The sequence below is a fragment of the Antechinus flavipes genome, chromosome 3 (genome assembly GCF_016432865.1).
Source record: "Antechinus flavipes isolate AdamAnt ecotype Samford, QLD, Australia chromosome 3, AdamAnt_v2, whole genome shotgun sequence".
Taxonomy (NCBI): domain Eukaryota; kingdom Metazoa; phylum Chordata; class Mammalia; order Dasyuromorphia; family Dasyuridae; genus Antechinus; species Antechinus flavipes.
In genome coordinates this window covers 601,222,332-601,234,033 of record NC_067400.1, presented here as the reverse complement: position 1 = coordinate 601,234,033, position 11,702 = coordinate 601,222,332, and the positions used below count along the sequence as shown (strand labels likewise).

General features: G+C 43.0%; 1 protein-coding gene across 5 annotated transcripts in view; it reads right to left on the bottom strand.

Moving 5' to 3' along the window:
- Positions 1–8,436: 8,436 nt before the first annotated feature.
- NPHP4 (nephrocystin 4) overlaps positions 8,437–11,702 on the bottom strand; it is a 162,430-nt gene continuing 159,164 nt past the window's right edge. For all 5 annotated transcript variants that reach the window (XM_051988713.1, XM_051988711.1, XM_051988710.1 and 2 more), the window contains 2 exons: positions 10,792–10,935; positions 8,437–9,088 (listed from right to left, as the gene is read on the bottom strand). In XM_051988713.1, the coding sequence (XP_051844673.1) occupies positions 8,948–9,088; positions 10,792–10,935 (285 nt within the window). In that variant the 3' untranslated portion in view covers positions 8,437–8,947. The remainder of the gene's footprint in view (positions 9,089–10,791; positions 10,936–11,702) is intronic.

Below are 11,702 nucleotides of genomic sequence, written 5' to 3'. Positions count from 1 at the left end.
GAAATCATTCATTCATTCATTCACTCAAGAAATATGAATTCATATTTTACTGTCTACAGAGGACAATAATAGGCACCGAGAGATATGAAGCTAACGAAGGCCAAAATGCAAACAAGACCACAGTAGTATAATGGAGTGCTAGATTAGGATTCAGAAAGACCCGAGTGTGAATTCTGCTTCTGACACTGTCATTGTGAATCTCTGCATCCTACAGTCAGGTTGAGTTCAAATCTGGCTTTAAGATATTTATTAGCTGTGTGACTGTGGGCAAGTCACCTCACCCTGTGCCTCAGTTTCCTCCTCTGGAAAATGAGCTGACGAAAGAAGTGGCAGCCCATTCTAGTATCTCTGCCAAGAAAATCCCAAATGGGGTCATGGGGAGTCAGACCCAAATGAAAAACAACTAAGTAATAATGCACCTGGTTGTCATTTAACCCTTGAGCCTGTTTCTCTGAAAATGGGGTCACGCAAGGTGGTTGTGAGTCCCAAATAAGATAATGACTGTAAAGCCCTTTGCAAACTTTAAGATGCTTTATAAGTGCCGGTTGTTATTGTGGACCGATAGCAATGATTAGGGTAGTCACATAAGTGAAAACTCCAATATCTCTTCACAAGTTTTTTTTTTAAGTTTTCAGTCATGGCTGACTCCACATGACCATAATTGGGCTTTTCTTGGCAAATACTGGAGGGATTTGCCATTTCCTTCAATTCATTTTACAAAAGAGGAAACTGAAGTAAACAGCATGAAGTGGCTTGCACAGGGTCACACAGATACTAAGTGTCTGAGGCTACATTTGAACTCGAGTTCTCCCAACCCCAAGCCTGGCGCCCTATCACTGTATCCCCACCTGTCTTCATTCCTGAATGTCCCCTCCTCTTTTCAACAGGGCCATTCCAACTTTTACATGGCATCAAATACACCAAATTTTCAGAGAGGATGATGGCAGCTATAGACAGCTTGATGTAGTACAAGATGATCTGGATTCAAATCCTTCCTTGGATGCTTACGACCTCTGGGATCATATGCAAATCACTGAATTGCTCCAAGCCTCAGTTTCCCCATCAGTAAAATGGGGGTGAGTCCATCCCTCAGGTTATTTAGAGGACCACATGAGCAAAGCAGTAAAAAGTGCTCTGCAAACCTCAAGGGCTAAATAACATAACAATAGTGCTAAGATCTAAGTTCCAGAGACCAGCTCCCCAGGACAGCCACTCTACTCCTTCACACAGTGCTCAAAAGTGAAGTCCCAGTGATTTATCCTGAAAGTTACTTTTTCATCTCTAACCCCCCTCCCTTTATTTTCTTTTTAAACTCATTTGATGGAGAGAGAACAGGGGCTGTCATCCTCATCTCACAGGATGACCCAGAGCAGGTGGGTAACTTGGGTTAGAACCCAGAGCCTCTTTTGCTACATCTTTGATCCTTCTCCTGGTTCACTATAGGCAATGTGGCTAAAGCGCTAGACATGGAGAGCCCTGAATTCAGATCCTGCCTCTGATACTTACTAGCTTTGTGACCATGGGAAAATCTTTTTAATTTTTCTGGGTCTCAGTTTCCTCATCTGTAAAAATGAGAGGGTTGGACTGGATGACCTCTGAGGTTCCTTCCAACTTCTAAATATATGCTCCCAGGACACACTGCAGGTAGCATCACCCCATTTTAACCAATATCACATAGGGCAGCATCTGCGGTTGGGCATCTTCCTCATGCCTTTCGCCAGTCCCATTGTCAGGATGGCAAAGAATAAAAATAACTAAGAGCTCAGAAGTTAACAGCTAAAGCCTTTCTTTATTCAGCCTCCGTGCTGAAGGCATGTTTGAGTTGTGGTTTGTCTGCCTGAGATTTCCTGCAAGATGAGGAGAAAATCATCCTAATCATCATCCCCAGCAATAGAGCAGGAAACAAATGGAACATAATGTATTCATAATCATATTCATAAACATTCCCTTAAAGCCATCCATTAGAATAAAACATGGAGCATTACAGCCAGCACAGTTCTCATAACCTGCCATGGACGGGTGCCGTTCTCAAGATCCTTAATTAAAGTAGGGCAGTCTTGCAGAAACAGTCTCTAAGACTAATGAGATCGGCATTAGCTCAAGACAAATCTTGGGCTCCCACTTCTTTCCCATTTGCATTAATCCAAGATTTGAGGCAGTAGGAGGGAGAAGCAGGTGGACAGGTGATGGGGTGAAGAGATAACTGACTCCCTAGGAACAGGGATAAGGTTGGGGACTGTCCAGGCAGGAACTGGATGGACGAGCTGCGGCTGACAGCGGCTGCTCTGTTTTACAAGGTTCTGATAGTTTAAATCAAGGGGGGGGGGTCCCAGATGCAGGTTTTCATTTAGTGTAAGCAAGAAAAGGTGCTTAGAAAGCACATGTGGGGCTGTCATGAAAGAAATAGTGAATCTGACTTCACACTGTTGTGATTTTTTTCATCCTTTTATAGAAATTAACCAAAACTGCACACATGTACTGAGAAAACATTATGGAAAAAGCTAAATAGTGAGCACTTTTTTTTAACATGATTAAATTACATATTCACTGCAAATGGATTTTATAGGAAGCTTCTATGAGGCTTCCAAAAAAGGGGTTAGAGATGACTTCTAGTGTCTTTTCCAAATACAAATGTCTGATCTTATGATGCCACAGAAGGCCCAGTAGAGAAATGGATACAGTGAAAAAGGCTTGGGTTCCAGTCCGAACTCTGACCCAATGCTGGATGGGTCAGCCTAAGCGAGTCACTTACTTCATCTCTCAGTGCTCCGAGCAACTCAAAAGCTGTAAATTATGAACAAGTTGTTGACCTAGATTAAGAAAGGGGGTTTCTCTCCCAAATCCATGCCCATCTTTTCAGAAAAGAAAGTAAGCCGCATCCCCAAGATCAGAAGAGAAGTCAATATTCTAAGTAGGATTTCTTTTTTACAAAAAAGTCAGTTTGCACATAGCTCTTCCCACTATATCTCTCCTGTGAGAGTTGAGCCACACAGGTGCCCGCAAGGGGAGGGGATGCCAGGATGCAGCTGCAGCCGGCTCAGAGAGCCCCCGGGGGCTGGAGACAAGATTGGTATTCTGCACACTCCCTGCTCCAAGCGCCAGGACTTTCTGGCAGCCAGAAGTCCTTTTTCACCTCTCCTCCAGGCAATTCCTTCTTCAAAGGGCTCTGGGAGCCAGGGCTCAGCATCAAATGCCAGCTATTTCCATCCGGCTGATGTTCCTGAAGATTGAAATTACAGTCCCCAGGAGCTGCCGTTTTCACAGTGTCCTCCTGCTATGTCCTTTGCTGCTGAGCCGGCCTCCATGGCGGCCTTTCAGAGGAAGTCATTTGTCGACATGCTCCCGGGTCCTTTCTTGCCATTGCACTGAACGGCAAGGAAGCCCTCCTTTGAGATGTCCCTCCACAGGCTCCCTTTCTACTGTGCTTTGTTTCTTTGGGGTGTGTTTGACTACAGTCAGCGGCTGCCTTTGGATCCATCCAGTGTATGGTCCGGCATTGTTAATGGCAGGAGAAGAGGGGAAATGTAGGAAATTGCAGTCTCTCTTCTGGGGGACTGACATTTCCCCCATAGGTGCAACTAGACACCTCAAGTCCCTGTCTTATGTCTCCTACATGGATGGCTGAGGGGACAGCTAAGTGATAGAGTGGACAGAGGACCAGCCCTGAAATCAGGAGGACCCGAGTCCACATGCTACCTCAGATACGTAGTAGCTGTGTGACTCTGAGCAAGTCACATGACCCCAATTGCCTCCAAAAAACCAAACCAAAACAAACAAAAAAATTAATGGGTGGCTAAGGAGAGCATTATTGGGGAATACAATGAGCACCAAATTTAAATGAGGAAATCTGGGCTCAAACTACATTTTGAACAGGTTAGTAACCATGGACAGCTCACTTGATCCCAGCTTGCTCATAAGCAGCCTCTGACCTTCCTGAACACCTTCTCCTCCAGAACATTCTTGCATCTCGACCTAACTGCTCCTTCTCAGGCCCTTGTGCTGGTTCATTAAACATATCAAGCTCCCTCTCTATACGTTCACCCCAGGGCTCTGCCCTGGGCCATCTTTTCTCTTCCTGACTTCACTCCTATGGGACTGGGAGCTACTTGAGAGCAGGGACTGTTTATACCCCTACAGCTCAACACAATACCTGGCACACTGACCGACTCCAAAATCTACATATCCAGCCCTAGTCTCTCTCCTGGGCTCCAGTTGTATTATCTCTGGCTATCCGTTGGACACTGAACATCACAGAAATATCTCCAACTGAACATATCCATCCCACTCCAGCCCTTGTCCAAATGTCCTTATTTCTGCCAAAGGCATCATCCTTCTGATCATGCAGGTTTGAAATACCCAATGGAAAGAGCACTAAACTTGGAATCAGAAGGACCCACATTCAAATCCTGCCTTAAAAGAGACTAGCTCAATGTTGGGCAAGTCCTCCATGCTCACTGGGTATCAATCAAATGCAAAATGACTGGTCTGAAGGACCAGGAGATCATTAAATACTTCAACAACAATACTATATGATGATCAATTGTGAGGGACGTGGCCATCTTCAGCAATGAGATGAATCAAATCAGTTCCAATGGAGCAGTAATGAACTGAACCAGCTATACCCAGCAAAAGAACTCTGGGAAATGACTAAGAACCACTACATAGAATTCCCAATCCCTCTATTTTTGTCCGCCTGTATTTTTGATTTCCTTCACAGGTGAATTGTACACTATTTCAAAGTCCAATTTTTCTAGTGCAGCACAATAACTGTTTGGACATGTATACATATATTGTATTTAACTTATACTTCAATATATTTAACATGTATTGGTCAACCTGCCCTCTGGGGGAGAGGGTGGGGGGGAAGGAGGAAAAAGTTGGAACAAAAGGATTTGCAACTGTCAATGCTGAAAAATCACCTATGCATATATCTTGTAAATAAAAAGCTATAATATAAAAATAAATAAATAAAAATGACCAGGCTGAATTCAGTGGTTTCTCAGGCTCCTCCCAGCTCTGAATCTGTGATCTTCCAATCCCTCCCCCATTTACCCTTCATAGCCAGTCAATTGTCCAATCCTGTCTCCACTTCCACAATGTCTCTTACATCCTTCTCTCCCTACCCATATAGCGATCAGTCCAATACAGGCCCTAATCACCTGACACCCAAGTTACAAAATGTCTCCCTAGGACACTCTCCTCACCCAATAAACTGTAGTGGTTCCACGCCTGGAATGTCCTTCTCCCTCACCGCCATCTCTTGGAGTCTCTGTTTTCCTTAAAAACTCAGGTTACAAATTCTATAGGAAGAAGCTTTCCTGTTGCTCCCCCTCTGCCAGCACACAATTACCTTATTTTATTTTGCATAGGTATTTGGTATGTATTTACAGATGGTTATCCTGCCTCCCTCAATAGAAAATAACCTCTTTGGGGACAGGAGCTTCCTTTTTGTCTCCCCTGTACTGAACTGTGCCTGGTATAAAGTTTGATGATTGCTTAGTGGTTGGTTAGCTGTAGTTACTGGGGATCTCTCTATCCAGAAGTAACCTTATGAACTTTAAGGTTAATTCACTTTTAGTGAAAGGTAGCAGACAAAAACAAATTTAATCTTGATGTCAGGGAAGAGCTGTCCAAAGGTGGGCCAGGCTGCCACAGAAGGGTAGCGATTCCCCAAGAGTGGAGATCTGGGCTGAGACAGGCCAGATTGTTGGGTGGGTCATAGCCCCAGGTGTGCGTTGGATTGTCTCCCAGTGACAGAAGTTGTGTTTCTTGGGCCTCTGTTCTCAGAGAGGACCAGGACATCAGGGAAGCGGTGCCATGACTGAGAGGGAGCCATGTGGATCCAAGGGCTAGACATTGGTTAGCATGACTGGAGATGGCCCGTGCAATGGGATGTAATGGGAGACTTAGGCCTTTGGGCTCTCATGGAAAAGGGATCAGTTGTTTAGTTGTTTTTCAGTTATGTCCAACTCTTGATGACCCCATTTGGGGATTTTTCAGCAAGAAAATGGAGTGGTTTTCTGTTTCCTTCTCCAGCTCATTTTACAGATAAGGAAACTGAGGCACATAAGGTGAAGTGACTTGCCCAGGGTTGCCCAGCTAGTAAGTATCTGAGGCTGGATTTGAACTCAGAAAGATGAGTCCTCCTGACTCCAGGCCCAGTGCTCTATGCACTATGATGAATCTTAGCTATTTCAGCAAGAGGGAGTGGATCCGTTCTGTTTGATCCAAGAGCCCAGGACAAAGGGCAATGAGCACATCGTAGCCTTCTGTCATGGAGAGGGCTGTGGACTCAGAATTAGGAAGATCCGGATTCAAATACTACCTCAGATACTTAAAAATTATATAAGCAACTTTATCTTTTTACCTCATAGTCCTCAACTGTTAAAAAACTGGGGTTTGGGTGAATGGGGCCTCCAAATCACTTCCAAATCTCTGTGATCTCTGTCCCACAATGAAAGCTCTGCCTAGGGATGAAAGTCATCTCAGTGGGGAAAATCCTCCACCCTGGGAGGCCTCCAGCAGAGACAGGATGACCACTTTGGGGGGAAGGTGGGCTAGAGTGGAAATTCCTTCTTAGGTACAGGTTGGAATAGATGGCGACTGAGATCCTTTCCAGCTCAAAAATTCAGTGACTCTGCTTCTAATTTATTCATTCCAAGGAGACAGTTACTAGATTTCTTGGGGGTCCCCAGAGTCTCCAATAACAAGGGACTGGGCTGAGGGGAGGGAGAGTTTCTTATAACTGCTCAGTCAAGTGGAGCTCACTAGCTCTAACTTATCCCTCCCCCTCCTCTAAAATGAAGCTTCTTTAGGACGGAATCTATTTAGTTTTAGTTTTTAGGAGGATTTTTGATATAGGTATCTCTAAGGCATAAAGACAGTGGCTTGCACATAATAGGGCCATTGACTTTATAAACAAATCCACATCTTTCAGCACGAAAACTAAACCTCACTCATGTCTTCTGGGTCTAAAGAAAATCTGGGTGCTATTCTGAGTATCTCAAAATGCACGATCCAAATAAAAAGGAGACACTAAAATGCTCCCAGGGCGCTGCATCTCTGATCTAGCTATCCAGAAAAGGTGAAAGGCAGAGCCACATCTAGGACCCAAATGAGAGCAACCAAACCCAACATGAAAAGTGTGCTTTGAATGACTCCCAACAATTCAACTGGATTAAGATAAGAACTCTGCTCCGATGGAGTAGGGGAAACAAATAGTAATTACTGATTCTCTCCACACAGAGCTAACATTAATTACTGAAAATACAAATGGGAAAGGGTGCTCTTTGTGAGAAGATTACTGTCTAACCACAAACACATAATCTCCATTCAACAGGATGTCAGCAAAGAGAAGGGAAGACAACAAACCCGACAGCCGACAAAGCCGTGTTGCTGTCAAGAGTTAATAATAATCATCTCAACTCTCAGTTGCAGCAGCTAGGACTTTGTGGAAGATAGCTCGATTCTGGGAATTGAAGAAAAGGCATTTGTTCAGGCAGGCTCTCCAGAGAATTCTCGGGAACAGCCTAAGAGTTGATTCATTAGTTCAAATTTTTACTGAAAGCAAATGGCAGAGCACTCCTGTATCTCTGCCAAGAAAACCCTAAAAGAGGTCACAGAGAGTCAGACAAAAGTGAAACTACAAAGACAGGTAGAACTTGAACCCAGATCTCTACCTACCGGGCAAGTCACTTAAGACCTCTCTTGTGTTCCAGGCAACTGCAAGACTCTACTTTACAAATATGTAATATATTGTACAAATACGATATAGATGATTATCTATATGGGTGGGGGGAATTTCCACATTGGGAGTTCCTGACTCCCCCCTCCCCCGAAATAGTCTGAACCAAAAAAAAATAATATTAACAATAAAATAATAACTGACATTTACATAACGCTTTAAGGATTCTGTATAAACCCATAGGGCACTTTGCACAGACTGCATTTGACCTTCATAACAATCCATTCAGTAGTAAATTCTGTAATATATGACTGTTCCCATTTTCCAGATGAAGAAAATATGACTCAGAGACGTTGAGTAATTCAACCATGGCCATACAGGTAGCAAGTTTCAAAAGCAGGATTCGAATCCAGGTGTCTTCTGGTTCTGAGTTTAGCAGCGTTCAGACCAGTGCAAGGTACTGTGTTAGGCACTGGTCTTTGATACATGCATTAATACCCCATTAATTAGCTGATTAGGTGCCTAGGAGATATACTACATACAGTCTCTTGGGTGAGGCTCATCAGTCTTTCCCAAAAGAATAACTGATTAAGAAAGAAGGACCTTCATACTACCAACTACAGCTAATGTTTGCTTACTAACATTTGGGAAACTGCTGAAAGGGAAAAAAGAAAAAAAAAGATATATATATATTTTTTTTAAAAATAGCAATTTAAATGATAGAAACAGAACAACAGTGGAAAACATCAACGTATATAAAATATGTAGTGTATTTGTACAAAATCCAATAAGGAAAACAAATGTTTCATAAAAATACTTTTTAAAAAATCAGCAAAAGTCAAAAGCAAAACAATTTGGTAGAAAATGACAATTCCCTGTACAACCACGGGAACGGCAACATCCCCAACGTGACATCCCAGGCGTTTGGGTTACCGCTTACGGGCTGTGCTCTGGAATAAATCACTGTGATTTGGGCTGCTGCTTGATTAGACTCAGGCACACCATAAATAAGGAGGGAACATATGCTTTCGGTCCTCTGGCCAAGTGCAGGAGTAATCTCAATGGGTTATCTGTATCCAAAGACAAATGGTGGGGGGAAGTACTAAAGGAAGAAAATCTATCCAGCAGCAAAATCCAAAAGCAATGATACTATTCAGCTGGTGGAAAGAGAATGGGACTATGAACCCCTCCTAGGAGATTCCATGAGACTAACATTTCGACAGATAGAGGGAGAACACGTGGGTCTGATTAAAGTTCTCCCCTTTATTGGTAGATGACCTTCACGCAAAACGTCTCCTCGTTCTTATCTTCATGGTCATTGATGTAAATCAGAATTTCCTCCATTCCTGAGCTGTTACTCGGAGCAAACCGCAGGCCTATGGTATATGTCTCTCCAGCATCAACCTGGAAACGAGAGTGACAAACAAACTTTTCAATCTTTTCCCTCTATAGACTCAATGAAAAAGTGAATGGGGTATCTACACTTTAAAGAAACACTAGGTTACATTCCCAACATCTTCCTTCCCCCCTCCCCAAAACGGACTCATCTGACAAAGAAGAAATTCATAAATTGTCTGATAGTCTAGCGAGCCGTCTTGAAATCCTGAAGACTACAGCACTCAAAGGCAAAAGAAATCATGACATCCTAATAAATCAGAGGCCATCCTTCCTCACATGAATTTGAGGGGCCTTGGGTACATTCAAAATCAACTTGCACATGGTTCCCAAGTTCCCCAACTAAATATGGTCATATCACCTCCTGCCCAAAACATCTTTCAGTGGCTTCCTATTTTAAACTGAATCAAGCTTAAATGTGTTCACCTGGCTCTCTGGATCCTCCACAATCTGCCACTCGTCCATCTTTCCAATGCTGGTGGTACAATGGACAGACTGCTGAGTGTGCAGTCGGAATGACCTGATTTGGTACATGCAAGTCCCACAACCCTGGGCAAGTCACTTAATGTCTGCTTGCCTCAGTTTGAAAATCTGTAATATAGAGATAATAATAGTACCTATCTCCTAGGATTGCTGTGAGGATCGAATGAGATCATTTGTAAAGCGCACAGCACAGTGCCCAGCACACAGTAGGTGCTTCATAAAATCCTTGTTTCCTTTCTTCCTCATACAAATTGCAGTGCCTAGGATCATGCTGCTATGTGTGTGAAATATTCCCTCTGCTCTTCCTCCTCAACCCCTGACTTCCACTTCTTCCATTTAAAGCCTAGTCAATGCAGTCAATACTCCAGAGAGAAGAGAGCAATGGACTTGGATTCAGTAAAAGCTGGGCTCCAAGCAGGCCTCAGTCAATCCATGGCTTGGAGACCATGAGCAAGTCCTTTCCCACCTGCTGCAAAATGAGTGGAGGGAAGCTGGACTCCGTGGCCTCTTGGTTATCTTCTGGTTCTACACAGGCTAGTCATTTGGGGATCAATCCCTTCCCTAGATTGTAAGCTCTTTGAGGGCAAGAAACCTACCTCCTCCAAACTATCTACCTTGCCTAGTTCCTAGTATCATACTCTGCACCCAGGCGAGACTCATGAATGTCTCTGTTCTAGTTTGGGTAATCTCAGTGCATCATGTGTACCAAAGACATTTGGGCAAACACCAGGAGAGGTGCACCCACAGAAAACTTGATGAATATCTACAGAAGAGCTGTCTGGAAATAAAAGCAGATGTGCAGCAGGAAGGTGCTGGGTTCTATGAGCAAAGCAGAATGAATGAGCTCAGAAGAAATACAAGATACTCAAAGTTAGAGAAGCCCCCAAATGTTCATAGGGACTATTTGTGTCTGACCTGGGGCACAGCGTTCCAAGCTCGTATTGGTCTGATCAGCCACAGTCAAACACACTAACCTCATTCTAAGAAGGCGATGTTATTTTGGTCTCCTTTGAGAACAAGAATGAAGGACAGTAACCAACCGCTTAACCTAAATTTAGGGAATGCACTTCCTTCTTAGAAAATCTAGCCATTATTAGTGGGAATTAATCTTTTAATGCACTACTTAGCAATGTTTTTAATGTTTCCAAATAAGAGTGATGAGGCAGAAAATACAGAAAAAGAACACCGAAATCTCTCTAGCTGGATTTTCTGAGATGCTCACCACCTACCTCAAAGGAGTCTTCCTTGAATTGTAGCAGATCCGGGTAGTTGGTAAGAAGATAGTACGCTCTTTTCGAAGGGTAGGGATTGGTGTACGTGATCCTCTTGTTGGCACCTTTGCCAGAACCAGCTGGCAACGTGATCTCAAAAGCCTACGGGGGGGTAGGAAGGAAAATAAACAGAAAGAGGCAGCATCACAGGACCAATTAAATAAAGAAACATTGAGCACCAAGTGTGTGACAGACACAGTACTAAGAACTGGCGGTACAATGATCAAAGTCCTTGACCTCAAGGACTCCACCATTCAATGCGGAGAGAGGACACGTACAAATCAAGTAAATATAAGGTCATTTCAGGGGGAGGCACTGGAAGCTAAGGGGAATCACACTTAAGAGTTACAGGGTGAAGGGAAGTGCATTTCAAGCATGGAGGACTGTGTGCAAACACACAGAGGTGGGAGATGCTCTGTGTGAACAATGGTAAAAAGTCCACATTAGAATATATGAAAGAGCAACATGTAATAAGCCTGAAAGACAGGGGACTTTAAATACCGGAGGTGACTGTCTTTGATTCCAGAGACCATAAGGAGCTAATAGAACTTAGTGCGTAGGAAAGTGACAAGTATGGTTATCTGCTAACTTTGGAAGTCCAACTTAAGTCCAAGATCACAATACTTAAAAGAAAATGCAAACCCTCGTAAATATATATACATATATATATATATATATATATATATATATATATATATATATATATATATATATATATATTATATATATGTATTTTTAAAATAATGCTCTTGTAATTATGGAAGATAGAAAGAATAATTCTGGGGAAATTATGCAAAATCTTATGGAATAATGCAAAAGAACAATACTAGAAATGAATATCAAGGTGAAAAAAGACAGGTAGATCTAAA